Raw genomic sequence first — 19533 nt, forward strand, 5'->3', positions numbered from 1 at the left:
CAGAAAGGCACTTTGAAAATCCTGCATACTACATTAAAGACAAAGGGAAACCCTAAATGATTTGATGATTATCTTCCTTTTTAAGTGCCGTTATCACCTTTAATTGGCATGAAATCATGTAGAAAGTTTCAATGGAAATAGCAAGATGTGTACAGTTTAATTTTATCACAAGATAAGATGCTCGTGGTATCCACAGAACACGAAAAGAAAATGAAATGTGAAAAATTTAAGTCAATCATCTAGATGTTCTGGGACATGATGTGAACTCCATGAAAGTGTTCCAATGTGCTATTTCTTCTCCTGAGGTATGTGATATTACCTAGACAAAGCCAACAAGTAGGTGTGGAAATCACGCTTAATGCTGTATGTGAGATTAAAACACCCTCTCACCTCTTTCTTTACTTCTTCTTCATCTTCCAGTGTCAAAGCAGCCAATTGCTTAGCTCTCTGCTCCATCAGGTTCACATACCGGATTGGGTTTGATAAAGCTTCAATGACATCTAAATAGGGAAGAGACATTTTAGATCAAAGGTCCTGGAGGTATTGATTATCCATCATTCATCTACTTACTCATCTGTCTGACTATCAGTCCATGCATTCATTCATCACCCATCTACCCACCCATCCATCCATCCATCCACCCAGTCATTATCCATCTTCCATTCTTCCATCTACCCATACAACTATCTACTCCTCTAACCAACACTTTGAACATGGACAAGGGTTAGGACTCTGTTGAAACTTTAGGAAGAGACAAATTAAGAGTTTAGTTCTGAGAGTCAAACTGGACAGGCAGGCTTCAACTCAGGATCCTTCAATACTCTTGATTCCTTAGTTTCTTTTTGAGGGGCCTATCCATTCCAGCAATGGCCCACACAATTGTCCTATTTGGCCCAAGTGATGTTTCATAAATGGAGACATTTCACATAAAAAGCCTGCTTTCCGGACTGTTGAGATAACCCAATGATTTGGTAATATAGTTATCATTTGAATGGCAGTGCCTAGCTGGAATGAGTTATGGCTGGCAGCTTTGGATGGACCATGTGCCACAAGCTTACCATGGTCTCCAGTACTCCCCAGTGTCCTACACCCAAGCTACTTGGCACTATAAGCATTTACGTTTATGATTCTTGGTTAATTCCTTAAATTTAGGATGTCATCCATGAAAAGAATCAGCATTCTAAAACTGGTGGAAGACAAATTCAGTGTACAGACCTAGACATCTGTTGTAATGGATAACATGAGTTGGTAAGCGCTGGACCCATGAGAATAAGACTACCAGGGAATAAATATTCAAAAAACTGAGGTGTTGTGATTTTAATTAAAATACATTAAATTAAAATGTATTCACAATGGCTCAAGCAATTTACCTCTAAACACACATACGAAAGTAGGGGTGATTCTGAAGCCAGACTCTCCTGCTTTGTTTGGTTCAGTTTTCCTTCTACTAACCCAAAAAAATATGGTGACCCAGACAGAAATGCCCCTTTGAGTAAAGGGGTATTTGAGTTAAGTTGTTTACCTGCATATGTGTCTGGCACATAGTCTTTCACTTCTATGTAGACAAAGACAGCAGGCAGCGTCAGAGGCTGGTTCCTTTCATTCCTTAGACATATATAGTGATAGCCTGGAAGGTGAGAATAATGCTGTGTAGCACATATTTCCTTCCCAATGTTAGTTATAAGTATGCACATCTATGTGACGAAAGCATGTATTTCAGGTTACTTTAGATGAAAAACAGGTCACTTTTTTCATTTTAATGACAGTTATGAATGATAAGGTATTATTTTTCTCATCAGAAAAGAAAACATTCATTGTGATTTTTTCCTTTCCAACCATATGTTTTTTTCCTACAAAAGAGAATTCAAAATCATATGTCATAGACTGAATTATTGATCCAAACTTGCCCCCATAATAGAATTATACTTGACATGACTTCTTTTTTTTTAATTGTTATTACTATTTTTTGTAGAGACAGGGTCTCACTCTGTTGCCCAGGCTGGTTTCAAACTTCTGGCTTCAAGAGATCCTCCTGCCTCAGCCTCCCAAAGTGCTGAGATTATGGGGGTGAGCCGCCATGCCCAGCTTTGACGTGATTTCTTGACTTGTGCTTAAGCTCTGCTTTGGTCAACAGTATATTAGTATTTTGGTGTAAGTAGAGGCTTAAAATGCACATGCAGAATTAGACTTGCCCTCTGTATTCCAATGGTCTGCCAAGAGAAGTCCATATTGTGGAAGTAACTGCCACTTCAGCCTAGGCCCCAGAGTGAGCACGTGTGGGACAGACATAGACCCAACCCAGAACCTGAAGCACAGCTATGCTGCTGAGCCCAGGCTAGATCAGCCAAACCTGGCCAACCCACAGACCTATGAGCATGAAGATAAATACTCGCATATAAGTTTTCAGATTGTTTGTTACACATAATTATTGTTGAAAGAGTTGACTAATATGTTAATACTACAACATGCCACAAAAACATGTAACTAAATCTCATAGCCCTTGTTACATAACAAAATTACAAAGCAGAAAATAGTTTCCTAAATCATTTTCTAGTAATATTTTAAGCAGTGATGATTTTCGTTGCAACTTTGATAAAAAGTTTCTCAGCACACTATCCATACCTGGCCGAATGGCTTGCACTGGCAAGATACGGTGGCCAATGAATTTACCTCCTTCTTCATAAACTGCTATTCTCAAACAGGCCAGAGTAGGAAGAACCACCTACAAAGGACATTAAGGACACATCTGGTTATACGAATGAACAATTCCAAGAAATAATTAGAAAGGTATTATTCAATCAGGACCAGCTTTTCTTTTCTTTTTTCTGTCTTTCTTTCTTTTTTTTTTTTTTTGAGACAGAATCTTGCTCTGTCACCCAGGCTGAAGTGTGGTGGCATGATCTTGGCTCACTGCAACCTCCGCCTCCCAGGTTCAAGCAATTCTCCTGTCTCAGCCTTCTGAGTAGCTGGTACTACAGGTGCCCGCCTCCATGCCTGGCTAATTTTTGTATTTTTTTAGTAGAGACAGCATTTCACCACACTGGTCAGGCTGGTCTCAAACTCCTGACCTCAGGTGATCCACCACCTTAGCCTCCCAAAGTGCTGGGATTATAGGCGTGGGCCACTGTGCCTGGCCAGGACCACCTTTTCAGATCCAAGTAGAAGTTTCTACTTAGCTACTTTAGACAAAAAGTTGAGATGTTGCCTTATAAATTTCATTCTCAGAGGAGAAGACATGGGTTGTCAGAGATAGGGCTTCATCTGTGTTTTATTACCTTGCCTAAATGAGGCATTTGTTAAAAAAAAATAGGCTGTTTTATTTTTACATCAACATTCTCAATGTGGAAATGACAAAAGTTCTATCTTTAAACAAAAAGAATTCAGTGGTCTTATCACCATGTGAATATTTCATTTATGTTTTCAAAGCAAATTACTTTTGCATCTTCAAAGTGACAGCAGAAAAAGGTGAAAACAACCACCACTGAAAAACAAGAATAACTTTCAGGATAGCTTTCAAAGTACATTTGCTTTATAAATTTGTAAATTCCCATAGTAAGCAACGAGCAACTACTCATTTCTTTCCTCAGTGTGAAACATCTAAAATATGCAGTTATATCTCATGTCAAGAACATGAAGTCAACTATCTCTTTAAAAATTTATTGTTTACAAAACCAGCAAACTCATATTTATTGAATATTTTCATTGTGCTAGATATTTCTTAAGCGTGGTTAGCGTATTTACTTACGGAATATTCATAATAACCCTAAGAAGTAAACATTATAGTAAACATTATTATTAAACTCAGTTAACATATGGAAAAATCTCAGAGCACAGAGAGTTTCCATACAGCTATTCTCCTTGCAGAAGACTGGCTTTGTAGGTATTTTGGCCAGAAAAAAGCGAAGAGTAGGGTAAAAAGTCTACTTCCCACTGAACTTACTTTCTTCCTTTACATGATAAGCATGTGTGAAGAAGATTTGCTTTTTGGTGAAGAAAGAGAAGGGCCCAGTAGAGTGTGAAAGGTTTCAATTTTATTAGGTGGAACCCAGACAAGATTGAATGACCAGCTCTCAGAGGCTACAGATTTTGGGGAATTTAAATAATGTTCCTTTTAAAGGAAGTATGAATTTTCTTTCTCTCAGCCACTATATTATTCCCTACTTCCACTCTACTTCATTTGAGTTATAATTAAAATGTATCATTTATCACTTGTACTATCAGAGGACAGGAGTTAAATGTATATGTTTTTATGGCTGTCCATTTGAGGCATACTAGAATGAATTGATTTACACTACAATTCTGAAAATCCAAACAAGTGATTAACAGAATTCTTGAAGAGTTTTCAGAACGGCTTTCAAAGGATAATTGCTTTATAAATGTGTAAATTTCCAAATTAAACAACAAGTAATTCACCATTTCATTATTTTCTCAGTGTAAAACACCTGAAAATGCAGTTATAACTCATATCAAGAACATGTGACCAACCTTTTTGAACACAATAGGTTCTTCTTCCCAGACAGGATTCACAGCATTTCCTTGGGATGTCTTGGTCTTACATGCCTTCCTCCTTGTATCCACAGGCAAACCAAACATATCCACTTCCACATAAGTCCCGACTTTCTTATCAGAAAGAAACTGACCTGAAATAATCTAGAAAATCAATCAATCAATCCATAAGGAGTTCTGATATGCAAATAACACAGACATAAGAGACTACTTTAAAGAGCCACAAATGCTGCTGGTGAATGTTGAATTATAAGCAAAATGGAATAGAAGTAAGAGTAGAAATATGATTTCCCTTTCACTTATCGGGTTGTGATATGGTTTGGTTCTGTGTCCTCACCCAAATCTCATGTTGAATTGTAATCCCCACAGGTTTGGGGAGGGACCTGGTGTGAGGTGATTGGATTATGGGAGTAGTTTCTCTCATGCTGTTCTCATGATAGTGAGTTCTCACAAGATCTGATGGTTTAAAAGTGTGTGGCAGTTCTCCCCTCACTCTCTCTCTCCTTCCCTCGTGTGACATGTGCTTTGCTTCCCCTTCACTTTTCACCATAATTGTAAGTTTCATGAGGCCTCCTCAGTCATGCAGAACTGTGAGTCAATTAAACTTCTTTTCTCTATAAATTGCTCAGTCTCAGGTAGTTCTTTATAGCATTGTGAAAACGAACTAATACAGATTGGTAGAGGGATATTGAAAATGGTAAGGTTAGAAGTAGTCAATTAATAAGACAAAGTATTGTAGGAGGAATAAATGAACAAGTATTCACTTTAAACCATCAAGATCAGTTTATTGTTACCCCTAATCTCACATGGTGTCACCATCTACAGTTAGGTATTCTTTGTCTAGCTACAGAACTAATTGATATTATAGACTTAAAAGAGATTTTTAATATTACATATTTATAAATGTCTTCCATGTCTGCCTCTGTTTCTGTCCAAATTTTCAAAATCTGAGGTATCCATTAGCTGTCATAAAGGTTAATGGAGGCAAAAAAGATGTGCTTCTGCTGTATACTAGGAAGCTGAACAGCAGGAAGCAAGTGCCGACAGAGCAAACCTGGTGAATCTGGGTTAGGTGGTTATAAGAAAGTTGCCTGCTGGTCAAGAACTTTCTGAGCTCAAGATTGTGAAAAGAAGACAGCATTATGGCTGGGCTCACAATCTGAGCTCAAGATTGTGAAAGGGGACAGAATTATGGCCGGGCCAGAAATCAGACAAAATGGTGGTGTGAGAATAGCCATCAAAGGCTGAGTAAAGTCAAAGTCAGTTACATGCCGATGTGGTCAGAAATTCTAAGTAATGTGAGAGAAAGTCATCAGGAAGGCTCTCTGAATTTGTCCTGGGACAACTCATTTCCCCTGTATGTTCTATTTGGCTTGAGTGCATGGGACCTGCTAGCAACAATCTGTTTGTTTAACTTGAGGTTCTTTGTGAGAACCATGTCTATAAAATGAGCAGACATTTCAAAACAAGTTTAAAACTTCTAAGTTATAGAAGTCCTACTTGGAATTCAGATGCACAGATTTTGTGTGTTTAAGATGTTTGACCAAAGTAGAGTCCTAAACTAAATTCATGACACTAAACCACAGTGTTCTCATCAGTAAAATAGGATGGTACAACATCGTATAAGCTCATAAGTCCATTCTGACATTATAAAATCTATGCCAGAAAATGAAAACAAAGGCATAATTGGAAAGTTATGATCTGCATCTTGGCTCTAGCTATAATGTGAAAGGTAGGGCTCTACTGCAGTGAGGACTGTCCATTATGGGGAGACTGATAGCTCTGGAACAGCATCTCTGGACAGGAGCAGCAGGTTACACTTGTCTAGGGCTCAACTATTTCCCCTTCACAACTCAACATACTTTCCTGCCTCTGTGTCATTGTTTTATAATTGCTTACTGTTACAGTAGAATTTTCAAGACAAAAAAAAAGCAAACAAATACATTCAAAACAAGACAAATATACAAACAAGACAAAAATATTATTAATTCAACCAAACTGTAACAATTGAAAATGATTCTAAAAGTAGCATTCTATCAGTACATGAAGCTTATGAGTTTATCTTAATCACACCTGACAGAAATTAAACAGCCTTTTCTGAAAACAGCTTCCTAAAATAAACTCTAATTCTGCCAACTTGAACTCTTTATATATGTGGCTTGAAGTAATTTCAAAAGATATAATTATGAGACACTTCATTGAAATGTTATTCTTTATACCCTTGATATAAAGCGACAAAAGTTTTAAGATAAAAATGTGCTCAACTGCTTAGGGTAGAAAGAAATTAGTGAAGCTGTTATAGAAAGTTTTTTATATAGTTTTTCAAATGCCTTTGTTTAAGGTTAATCAAAAAATTGCATTTATGTCCATTAAAAAAATTTATTAGTTCTATAGTTATTCAGTTAAACGGAAAACAGATGATATTTTTGAGAAGCTTTAACAATGAAGAATCCATGTAAAAATGTATTCTAAAAAATTGATTTTCCTTTCACAGTTTTAAAAATATTTTCTGATAGCTAAAAAATTATATCTGCTATAAAATCAATTTCAAAGAATAAAAAATCATTTGGAATTATTTAGGGTCAGATATACATATATATGTATATATATGATTTTATATATTTATGATATATGTATATGTATATATATCAATATATACATATATATTTAATAAAGCAACTCTTTTATTTAAAGATCATTAACATGTGTTTTAAAATCTCTGAATACTCTGGAAGATTTTAAAAAACCATTTAAAGTAACTTGAAAGCTTTTGTTTAATATTTGATAATTTATTGAGGGAATGTTCTTTCTTTAATTTTGCTAAGAACTAAAGGGGGGGAAAAAGACCAGAAAATCTCTCCAATATGGGCCACTAATTATCATGTAAAATTTCACAGTAGGACAGTTACACCAAAAAAGAGGACTGGTTATGACGAGTCTCTCTAACTTATTTGATTGATTTAGAGTCCGATTTTTATCATTAAGAATGAGATTCAGTCCCTTTATCTTATCCATGTGGCCTATGAAAACTTTTAATGTGTATTTGATCTTTAGAGAAAAAAAATGTAGGAAGGAAGTAGAATCTTTGCTAGTTACTAAATTTGTAATGACTAAGGCACTTCTTTATGCAATGTAGATAAATTCAACACTATTGTTAGGAACACTTTTGTGATGGGGAATACATACCTTAACAGACAAAGTGTTTGCCACTATCCCATCTACGATGCCTTCAGTAAATGGATCAAAATGCTTGTCAGGCCTCCTCATGAACTCTGGCTTCAATCTATAGCCACTCTTTCCGTTGTATTCATACATCCCCATATTTATTTGCATAGCCAGGTCTGAATATCAAAAACACAAGCCTTATTGTGAGTTTATCTATATTTGGGATAAGAAAGTAAGATTGTAAAGTAAAATTTATCACAGTTTACTTTTATGACTGTACTCCTTTAGAAGAGAGTTAGTTATTGTAGAAATGTAGAAAACACAGATGAGAAAAAAAATTTACCTGTAATCCCCAAATCCAGAAATAATCACTGCCAACAGGGGGTGTAGAGTCTGCTTTTCCACTTCAAATATATTTTGACATACAGTATGTTGATTTCATTTAATATTTATCTGCCTTAATTATAACAGCTTTCTCAAATTCCTTTGATTCAATATATTAGAATAATATATTAGATATTATATTATATATTATATATAATATATCTAATATATTATATTAGATATATTATTCTAATATATTATTATATATTATATATTATATATTATATATTATATATTATATATAATATATCTAATATATTATATTAGATATATTATTCTAATACATCTAATATATAATATATCTAATATATTATATTAGATATATTATTCTAATATATTATTATATATTATATATTATATATTAAATATTATATTAATATATAATAGAATACATTATATTGTAATATATAATATACATGTATAATGTATCTAATATCAAACATATAATTATATATAGTATATATAAAATATCTAATATAGAATATATCTAATATATTATATTAGATATATTATTCTAATATATTATTATATATTATATATTATATGTCTATATTATATATTATATATAATATATCTATATTACATATTATACCTATATACTATAGATATAATATATATTAGAATAATATTATAATTTACTTATTCCAATATATTAATACATTTTTATATTCTAATATATTTATTAATATTATTCTATAATATATATTATAATATAATAATTATATTATTCTAATACATCTAATATATAATATATTAAATATAGTATTCTAATACTTAAAGCGTATATTAGAATATAATGTATTTAATCAGTCTCCTTTTGGGCACATTTATGTTTTTTCTAATTTTTCACCCTTATAATGTTTTGATAAACATCACTGTGGTGAAATCTTTGAAGCCATCATCACTGATTTTCTTATAAGTGGAATTTCTGGGACAAATAATGTCCACATTGGAAAAGCTTTCTTTGATGCCTTGCTAAAATGCCCTTCCGAAAGCTTAAACCAGCTTATACTGCTAAGCCATGTTTTTGAGAATGGACTTCTCCATACCTCATTAAAAGAAGATTCTGTCATTCCTTTTCTTGGTTTTTAATTTGTACATAAAATTACTTTTTAAAAATTTGCACTCCTGTGATTACTTACAACGAATATCTAATTATACATAGACTCTTTCAGCAATCAAAGGTTACTGGTCAAAATTTTCCTCAGACTCAGTGCATCAAATGAATGTTTACACATACTGCAATCGATAGGGTGAAAAAATACATATTAAAGTTGTAAAGAATCTGGGAAGTTGCCAACTGTTCCAGGTTATCTGCATCATGACTCATCTCTATGTGGATAATAAAGAGGTGATGATAGAATTATTCTAAAGTTTCATGTAACAAATCATTTTTAGAGCAGAAAAAATATAAGTGAAATTTTCTCTTACTAAACTATTATTTTATAAACATAACTATGATGCCAAAATTGGACAAAATTTCAAGAAAAATAATGGATTTATGACACTTCAAAAAATTAGCTTCAAAAGCCTGAAAACTACATTAGCAAGTCATATATTCTAAAAATAATATACAACAAATAAGTAGAGCCTACCTTGGGAACAAAAGGAAAATTATATAATAGGAAATGAGATCTATTAAGATAACTTATCACATTTACGTCTGAAAGATGAACATTTGAGCATCCCAATGGATGTCCAAGAGACATTTAATAACATTCAATACAAACTTCTAAAACATTAGTCAAATAGGACCCGTGTCCTTTAGTATGTTAAAGAATATCTGACTCAAAGACACAGCCAATATCTGACTTGATGATATCACAACGGTGAAATTTATATTAGGATCAGGATGAAGAGAAAGATGCCCACTCTTCACTTAGATAGAAGACGTAAGATCTGGTGTTTGATAGATAAGGAGGTGACTATAGTTAACATTAATAGTTTGTACATTTGAAAATAGCTAGAAGAGAACAATTTGATTGTTTCTAATGTAAAGATAAGTATTTCAGGTGATGGATATCCCAATTACTCTGATTTTATTATATAAATGTATCAAAGTATCATATGTACTGTAAACATTTGTACAGCTATTATGTATCAATAAAAAATGAATTAATTGATTTTAAAAAGCCATAAATATCTAGCAAATTGCTCTTAATTGTGACTTAGAGCTTGATAGATACTTAATAAAAGGCATAATGTTGAACTTCCTACTGAAAAAAAAGGAAGATGCCCACTCGGAACCCTCATTTAATACCTTAGAATGGTCAGGCCAAAGCAATAAGGCAGGCGGAGAAATGAGATATGATTAAATTACTGTCTTTGAGTGTCTAAAAATTCTAATGGAATGTACTGCAAAAAAATAGGCCATTATAAGAATTTAGGAAGATGATCATTTGTAAAATATAATAATTTATAAAATAAATAAACATACAAATATAAATATCCAGAAACAATCTGTTAAAAATATAATATAAATAAAAAGAAAGATTAAGTCTAAGAAAACTAGACCTCTGATGAAGACAAGTGATTTTGCTGAGGGACTAAATACAAAAAATTTTAAAGTAAAGAGAAAAGCATATTTCCTGTGACAGAAAAAGTAAAAATTAAAAAGGTGTCAGTTTTTGTCAGATAAATTTATAAATTTAATATGATTTAAAAAATAGTTTTCTTTTTTTTAGTGGTCAAAGTAAACACAACACAGATTAAGTTTGTTTGAAATAAGAATTCCACTGGCAATGGCAAAAAAGGAATTGAAAATTAATGGTAGTAAAGGAGAATCACCACTTCCAGGTATTAATCCATATTATAAAATACAGTAAAAAACAGTGAGTTATTGCATCCCGGAAGGCAGACAAATTTATTAATGGAAAAGATATAAAGGGAAAAAAATGGGTCTGAATTAACAACCACAACAAAAAAGGCTGCATCTATTAACTTGTAATTCCAGGTCAGTCGGATGACTGTTTAGGATGAAAAAAAGGATTGATCTCACTTAGACTATGGGCCAAAATTAAATTTTGATGGATGAAAAGGCTAAATAAAAAAGAAACCATGGGAAAAATGGGAGCATAAGGCTCTCATCCTGGGGTGAGAAGGCTGTAATCACACAAGTAAACCAAGAACTTTAATTAAACATTAATCAGCCTGACCTGATCTGATGAATTTGTCTGTTTCACAAAAGACATTATATCCTTTAAATAAAAAAGTGCTGTTATAAATCAACAAGAAAATTGACGATAGTCCTGAATATGTAATTCATAAAAAGCAGAAATACAAAAACCAAGGAACATATTTTTAAAAGTTCAATTTCAATAATGATTCAAGAAATGAATTTAAAATAACAGTGAAACAACAGATTTTTGTCTGAGTTTAATTACTATTATTATTATTTAATGATAATACTTAACCACCAAGATGGCAAATGAGAGGCCACCTCATATTAAACTTTGCCGACAGTGGAGTAATGTAGCGCAACATTTTTTACAGACAATTTGGCAATATTCATAAAGGTAATTAAAACCTTCACGTCTTTTAACACTAGTAATTCTGTTTTTAAAATCTTTTCCAAAAGAAATTTAGGGAATAGAAATAAGTTTTTAGTGAATTGTGAAATACGCTTAGTAAGAAATTATTGAAATTCATGTCTGTGTATGGCACTTAAGTGAGTGTGTGTTTATATATGTATATATGAATTATATATATGTATTTATTTTAAATGAGGAGTTACATAAAAAAACATTTATATGTAGACAAAAAAGACATAGATTACAAAGCTAAAAGTCAACACTGTGGAATCTCTGAGTTGGTAGCATTCCTGGCAGTTCATTTTTAAAATACTTATTGAATTTTCCATTATTTTCAAAATAAATATGTATTATTTTTAAAAGTATAAAAATTTTTGTTTGAAAAATAATGCAAAACCTGCAGAAACAAAGATCCATTTACAGAATAATTGAATAAAATGTCTTGATTTTCAAAATTCACTTTTTGTAATGCATGGATAGTCCCTTCATTGAAATTTGCTTTTATTATTTTTTTCAATCAAGTCTGGCAATTTTCTCTCCCCCAATTATGTAAGAATGGTTTTTGGACACTTGGCAATGTGACTTTATAGCAGAATGGGAACAAGCATGTACTTACCCATTGTCTGGAAATTAAGTGCCACCATCTGACAACCTGCATTCCAGAAGAGCTGAGGCATATAGTTGGATGAATCCACACGTGTTCCTTTTGGATATATCCTGCTAAGCTGCATTTTGTTATATCTGGACCATCATGTTAAGTAGTGAATACAATTATAAAAATATTTAGTCAATAATAGTAACTAAGAAGCTATCTTCCATCTTTCTCCATTTGGAAAATGAAGTAAATATTGATGATCTCATTGGGATACTTTGGGACATTTAGTGTTAATTTTATGAAAGAAATTAAATAGCCTGCTTCATTTTAATTTAGTTCATGCATAATAGCAAAACTTTTTGTTGTCAGTAATATCAAATATGCAAAAAGCTTTCTAAACAAACATAATAAGTATGCTCTTATCACATAGGCATAGCATTACTTTTGCAGAGCCCCGTGGGTAAAAGTCAATGAGGTAGCAAAAAGTGGCTGAGCCAAAGTCAATGTGATTTTGTGGAGAGTATTAAGGATGGACTTAATGACTAAGGACACACAAGGAGGCTGGAATGTGTTAAATCATTTGAAAGAATGATATTGTGTTTGGCAGAAGTAGATAATATGCACTGTATAGCTATTTTTGAAATGCTGTCTGCTCATTTTATTAATTTTCTCTGGGAATGCTATTTGCCAAGACTGTGGTACTCTTTATAATTGATAACAAGGTCAATGTAGCATGGAAGTTTCTGATCTTGCTTCATATTTTGGTTCCTATCATCATCAGTTTTCCATCCTAAGAATCTTGTAGTTGTTGGACCATGCTATGTCTTTAAAACATGACTGACTAATTCCTATCACCAAGTTAGGTGAAGGTTGGTTAGGATTCTGAGCTAGGCAAAATGAAATTGAACCTCAACTCTCAACCTTGCTAGCTGAATAACCTTGGACAATTATTTTGTCTTTCTGTGCCTCAGTTTCCTCATCTATAAAATAGATTAAACAATTTCTACATCATAGGACTACTGTGAGGATTGAATGAGCTAAGACAAGGTCTATCACACAGTCAATAATGAATACTAACAATGATAATTTTCTAGCAGGACTTTATTTATGGAGTCAACATTTGCTTCTTCCATTGATGAATTTTAAAGGTAACTTTATTCTAGGACTTACTACATGAAATTGAGCACTTTGTGATATTTAGTATTAATTTGATGAAGGAAATTTAATAGCCTGCTTCACTTTATTTTAGTTCATGGATAATAGCAAAAATTTTTGTTGTCAGTAATATCAATAAATCCATTCTTAGTAATGTATATTTATATTTACAATGTCATCATCATCATCCTTACTATTTGGACATATGGTACATATAAGTATGTGAGATGCCAAGTCAGGTATATATTTCTTTACATATATCTTACATATGTGTAAAGTATGCATACTCATGTTACATATGTTGTACCTAATCCAAAGAGCAAATCATAAAGATAGTATCATTACTTCTGTTTTATAGACAAGGAAAGTCTGGATTAAGCAAATTGCCAAAAGACACAGAGCTTGGTGGTGTGAAGGCAACCTTGAAATCTAGTCTTCCTTTATTCCAAGACCAGTTTTTTATTCCATAGGCCAGACTACCCTGCCCAGCATTGTATATGATACCTGAAACCATTTATCTGCCCCAGGCTATATACTTAAGCCATTTTATGCATCTTTCTCCTTATTAAAAAACCAAATGAACAAATAGCACAAGACTTCAGCAGTGTTTATTCTGCAGTCATTCGTCAAATCAAGGATACTCTACAAATTCCACCGGAGACTTGGTGAGTTGTTCAAGTCCTTTGGTTTCCACGAAGGAAGACATTTCAAAACTTTTATTTCTTTCTGAGTTAAGCAACAACAAAACAAAAAAGGGAAGGTGAGAAATACAATTCATTGTTATAAATTATAACTTATAAAAGAAATGGGTAAATGTTCATTGAAGTTGAGAGCAAATAATCCTCAATGTAACTTTAATATTTAATTTTTTTTCTAGTGTACTATTTACCTGTAACAAAAGCTGAGTCTTGTTAGTTGTCTTTTCTAATATTTGCTACTTGGGTCAGAGCTACTTATGCTTTTGTAATTTAGGGACATGAATGAATTTTAGATAAGTATAGTGTGGCAATAAAAAAATTTGTCAAAAGAGCAGGAACCCCGTGGGAATCTTTTGTTCTAAATTCACCCAGATTTTATATATACAAAAAAGTACATACAAACTGATAAGGGCCAATGTGGGGTTTAACAAAAGAGACCATGGGAATGTTTGTGCTAAGTGCTATCTCTTTCATACCCACGTTGTCACCTTATCAGTTTGTATATACCTTTTTGTTCAAAAAACTAATATGACAGAATTATGGTCTTTGAAAACAGAAAGATCCTTGGAAATTTTCCAGTCTCATGGCTTCATTTTCATATTAGATACGTGATATGGTTTGGCTGTGTCCCCACCCAAAATCTCATCTTGAATTGTAATACCCACAGTGTCGGGGGGTTACCAGGTGGGGGTAATTGAATTATGGGCATGGTTCCCCCATGTCGTTCTCATGATAATGCATTAGTCTCATGAGAGCTGATGGTTTTATAAGCATCTGGCATTTCCCTTGTCTGTTCTCATTCTCTCTCCTGCTGCCCTGTGAAGAGGTGCCTTCCGCCATGATTGTTAAGTTTCCTGGGGTCTCCCCAGCCATGCAGAACTGTGAATCAATTAAACCTCTTTTCTTTACAAATTACCCAGTCTCAGATATTTCTTCATAGCCGCATGAGAACCGACTAATACAGTATGAAATAAAATGGAGACCAGAGAAGAGGATGTGCTAAACACAAGAGAAACATTTTGAAAGTGAAATTCAAGCCTCCAATTAGAGTGAGCGAAACAAAGTTATCTCAGTTTAGAAAGACCAAGAGTCACTTTCTCTACCCTCGTCCCCACTAAAAACCAACTACTATGAGCAGTATTTTAGTTAAGTATCGCACAGGGTGGTTATACAGCTCCAAATTTTTAAAACTGACTTATCTTTGAGATATTTTCCCTCTTTGACCTCTCTTTCAAAATTAAAACCTCATTTTTCTTAACGATTTCCAGGCTTCTTTATCCATCTTCTCATCTTCTCCAATCCACTCTCAGGCAAACCTTGGCTTGTCTTATTTTGGTCCATCATAAATCTAGTTTTATATGACTTATTAAATTAAGCATAACTATTAATTAAAATTAAGTCAACATTAATAGGTACTTGGTAAAATATGTTGAATATTCTTTTTTTAAGGTTATAAAATGATATTAAACACACGGAGAAAAGTGCTCGTTTGTGAGTCTAGCTGGTGCTGTTGTTTCCAGGTTCTGACGAATCTAAATATATCGGCTCTTTCTCACACTTGGCTACTTGTCTTGGAACTTTAACTAATGAGTTAGAGAAACTCATTTTACAGTCAATGAAATTACAGTGATATAAAAATAACTATGCAAAGATTTTCCAATAAAACAACTTGTAGGAAATATCAGAAATTAGGACATCGAATTAAATGTTGAGAAATCATTATATATAAACTCTAGGAAGTTGAATTCTTTGTTGTAGAGATCTAGATTCCATATACCACTAAGTGAAGACTTTTTGTAAAATTATACAAATATAAACAAGTGTGTTTTGTAGAGGCTTGGATTTTAATATAGCTGCAAAGCCATCCTTGATTAGAAGCTAGTACATTTAGGCAACATTTCTGTTTTTAAGTGCACACCCTTATAAGCAGCTAGTAAGTTTCAAGGATTCCCTTAATCTGATAACATCTTACACTTCATGCAAATACAAGGGGCATTTTCATAAAAGAACCCTTTTGTCTGGGTAAAGATGGTATTTTTATTTGCATAAGTATGGATGTATAGTTGAATAAAGGGAAAACACAAAGTGATATGAAGTTAATGCGTTTTATTCTAAACATACAAAATGTGCTGGACAAATGGAATATAGATAAATTGGTTCTATTTCTAATTATCAGGGTTCATCAAGTCTCTGCCTACTTCCCTTCTGGGAAATAGGTAGTTTATTTCAACATGATCACTTATGTAATAGATGGATGTCACTGTGCGTTGCGAACAAAAAGCAAAGTACAATTCCCAATTGTACTTTCTCATATGGTTATTTTTATATATTACAATACATGTATATTTATTATATATATGTGTAAAGGTAACAAGACAGTCAAAATGTACATATATTTAAGACTTCAAAAGTATAAATAGCTCTATTAAGGGTAACATTCTTTGGTCCCATTACTCTGTATTTAAAATATAATCATTATATGCTACAAGAGGGGTTTTTCTCCAGGGACAACTTACTTTTTGAAATTTCAAACGACTCAAACTTGACTGGCTGAATGTAGTTCACCAGGTTAGACATTTCTTCTGTGGCCATAGCCTCACTTCCAGCAGTCCCCTGGAAGTAGGAATAAAACAGAAAACATTTCCAGAGTCATAATTATATTATCAGTTATTTTCCTAGGAAAAGGACAACATGACTCAAGCATGCAGATAATCATCCCTCCCATTCTGAAAATTACAAAAAGAAAAATCATTACAGGAGAAAGGCAACAGCAACACCTCATTTTATAAAAGTGAGGGAGGAAGGGAGGTGGGAGGTTGAATGGTGGCTGGCAGCATGGCCCCAGCAGAATCACTAGATTCTCCCCCCACCTCCCCCCACCTAGAAATGCCTGATCTTAGCCCCTCTGCAGGCCTCAGACTCAGATCCTGCAGTTTACTAAGGTGACTGGAATGTCCATCAAAGTTTGAGAAGTACTGAGCTATAGCTCATCTTCTATTGCAGGGGGTCCACAGGTGTTGTCTAAGGTTAGTAATTTTTTTTCTTAACTTTTATTTTAAGTTCAGGGGTACATGTGTAGGTTTTTTTTTTGTTGTTGTTGTTGTTTTTTTATATAGGTAAACTTGTGTCACAGGGGTTTGTTGTCCAGATTATTTTGTCACCCAGGTATTAAGCCTGGCATCCATTAGCTATTTTTCCTGATCCTCTCCCTCCTCCCACCTCCACCCTCAGTTAGGGCCCATGTCTGTGGTTCCCCTCTATGTGTCCATGTGTTCTCATCAGATTAGTAAATTAAGAATTCACTGCACAATAAGAAAATTATTAGGCAGGTGACCACCAAATGAACTGAAAATTGTTAATAATAATAAAAAAGGTTGCTTTGTGGAAATGGGCAGGGGTGGATAAACAACTCCTGCTTTCCTTCATCAACACTCCTCCCTCCCTGCCTTCTTGGTTCCTGGTGTGTCTTAGACAAGCAGGGTAGTATAGTGCAGGGATTAATGGCTCGGGTTCCAGAGCCAGCCTGCCTGATTTTGAATCCCAAGTCCACTAGTTAGAAGCTGGGCAACCTGGGGCAACTTACTTAACTGCTCTGTGCCTCAGTTGACTCATTTGTAAAATCAGGATAAAATCAGTTCCTACAGCATATAGTGGTTTTTGATTAAAAAATAAGTTAATTTATGTGAAGGAGCTTAGACCAATACCTGGCAAGTGGTACAATCTTACGTTGCTTTTGCCATTATTAGATATGGCATATTACTTTGATAGAGTTTTTAATGAAAAAGAAAACCAATAATGCAGTGTTGGCACAAGTTGGCCCTCTGTAGAGTGATCTAATATTTTCTCACACTTTTAGAGGAGAGAATGCATGGAGATGAGTTTCTTATAAAAATTCTGGGAGTAATATTTAGGTCAAATGTTAACTGGAAAACATTCATTTGCAAATGGACTATCCAATTAGTAAGAGAGTTTAAAAATTATTTAGAATCACTGATCAGAATTATACACAATTGAAATCATTCTCAGGGACATATACTTTGCCAAACACGGTAAGTTGTTTTCTTCCTGGAAATTAAAAATTGAAATTTGGTGGGGGAACATAATTAAACAAAACTTTAGACATTAAAAAATAATTCTAAGAGGAAGGTCATGAAGTAAGAGCAGCTTGTTTGTTTCATTTTTACTAAATTGTAGAGCTACGAGTGCTGAGACAGAACATATCTAACAAATTTGAAAGCAGATTCAATATCAACTTAAAAATATGTATTTTTAAAGAGAGACAGTGTCTTGTTCTGTTATCTAAGCTGGAGCACAGTGGTGTGATCATAGCTCACTGCAGCCTCAAATTTTTGGACTCAAGCCATCTTCCTCCCTCAGCCTTCCTAGTAGCCAGAACTACAGGTGTACACCACTGCAGCTGGATGTGTTTTATCTTTCATTTTAACTTGTTTTTAAAGGTATGAGGTCTCACTCTGTTGCCCAGATCGTTTCAGTATAAACTTTTGCTAAGACAAAATTCTAAAATTCCGATTGACCTGCTTCTGATTCTCTTCTAGGTTCTGTGCAATTAATATTTTTGAGCTAATCAAGTTACTCGGGATGCCTAAGTCTATATAAATAGGTAGCTCTAGTGTTCCAAAATTACAACAGTGCAATGAATGTCACAGTTCTGAGCATTTTTCTAAACCGCATATCTTCTCTGGTCTTTGGAATATTTCATAAGCCATTTAATTGCCTCAAAAATTGAAGCTGGCCATTGGAAGGCACAAATTTACTTTTTGCCACTAGATGGCAGAAAGTGACCATGAGACAGATCCAGGAGGGTACAGGTTGGTGGAATGCCTTTGGGACCAGAAGCCCTAAGTACTCACCTCATCCATTGAAGATTTTTTACAGTCATCATCATCATCATCGTCGTCACTTTCCGTATCAGCTTCTCCTGTCAAATTTTAATAACAGATCATGATGTCAACATTTCAACATTTAGCTTTAAAGCACTTGTAACACATATTTTATCAAAAATTAATTACAGATTTCCTTGGAAGTTGGGCTTTCTGTTGGTTTAAAAAAATTTTTTTTCAGGGATTTAAACTTCATTCGTTGTAGGAAATTATACTGACCTTTTGAATATAGATTTTTTTCCTAAACTGGATTTGTTCATAAATACCACTTAAATTTTTCAAAATTCTATTAAAAAATGCTTGTCTTAATATTTTTTCCCTATATGTTTTTAAACACATGGCATTGAACACAGTTTGCTGGCATTGAATACAGTTTGCCTTCTATTGTACGTGTATTCTATTTTGATATACAAATACTCTCTCAGGGTCTCTATGACCCTGAAAACAAATAAACTATCCCTCCTTCATCTTTCCCTTCTTTCCCAAGCCCCAACTCTTCCATGCAATGCTTAGTCAGCACATAGCTCAGCTATCTTGTGTTGACATTTTCCCCAAGGCCAGAGAGGACCTTGCAGAAGCGAAAGAAGTTAGGAGCTGGG

At 33.6% G+C, this 19533-nt stretch overlaps 1 protein-coding gene across 2 annotated transcripts in view; it reads right to left on the bottom strand.

Moving 5' to 3' along the window:
• Positions 1–19533, bottom strand: part of PLCB1 (phospholipase C beta 1) — a 763475-nt gene that overhangs the window by 153378 nt on the left and 590564 nt on the right. For both annotated transcript variants that reach the window (XM_033185644.1, XM_033185645.1), the window contains exons 15-23: positions 18905–18972; positions 16550–16646; positions 13977–14061; positions 12202–12326; positions 7693–7847; positions 4486–4650; positions 2623–2722; positions 1523–1627; positions 391–500 (exon numbers count right to left, since the gene is read on the bottom strand). In XM_033185644.1, coding sequence (XP_033041535.1) covers positions 391–500; positions 1523–1627; positions 2623–2722; positions 4486–4650; positions 7693–7847; positions 12202–12326; positions 13977–14061; positions 16550–16646; positions 18905–18972 — 1010 coding nt within the window. The remainder of the gene's footprint in view (positions 1–390; positions 501–1522; positions 1628–2622; positions 2723–4485; positions 4651–7692; positions 7848–12201; positions 12327–13976; positions 14062–16549; positions 16647–18904; positions 18973–19533) is intronic.

Source organism: Trachypithecus francoisi, unplaced genomic scaffold (genome assembly GCF_009764315.1).
Source record: "Trachypithecus francoisi isolate TF-2019V2 unplaced genomic scaffold, Tfra_2.0 Lachesis_group21, whole genome shotgun sequence".
Lineage (NCBI taxonomy): Eukaryota > Metazoa > Chordata > Mammalia > Primates > Cercopithecidae > Trachypithecus > Trachypithecus francoisi.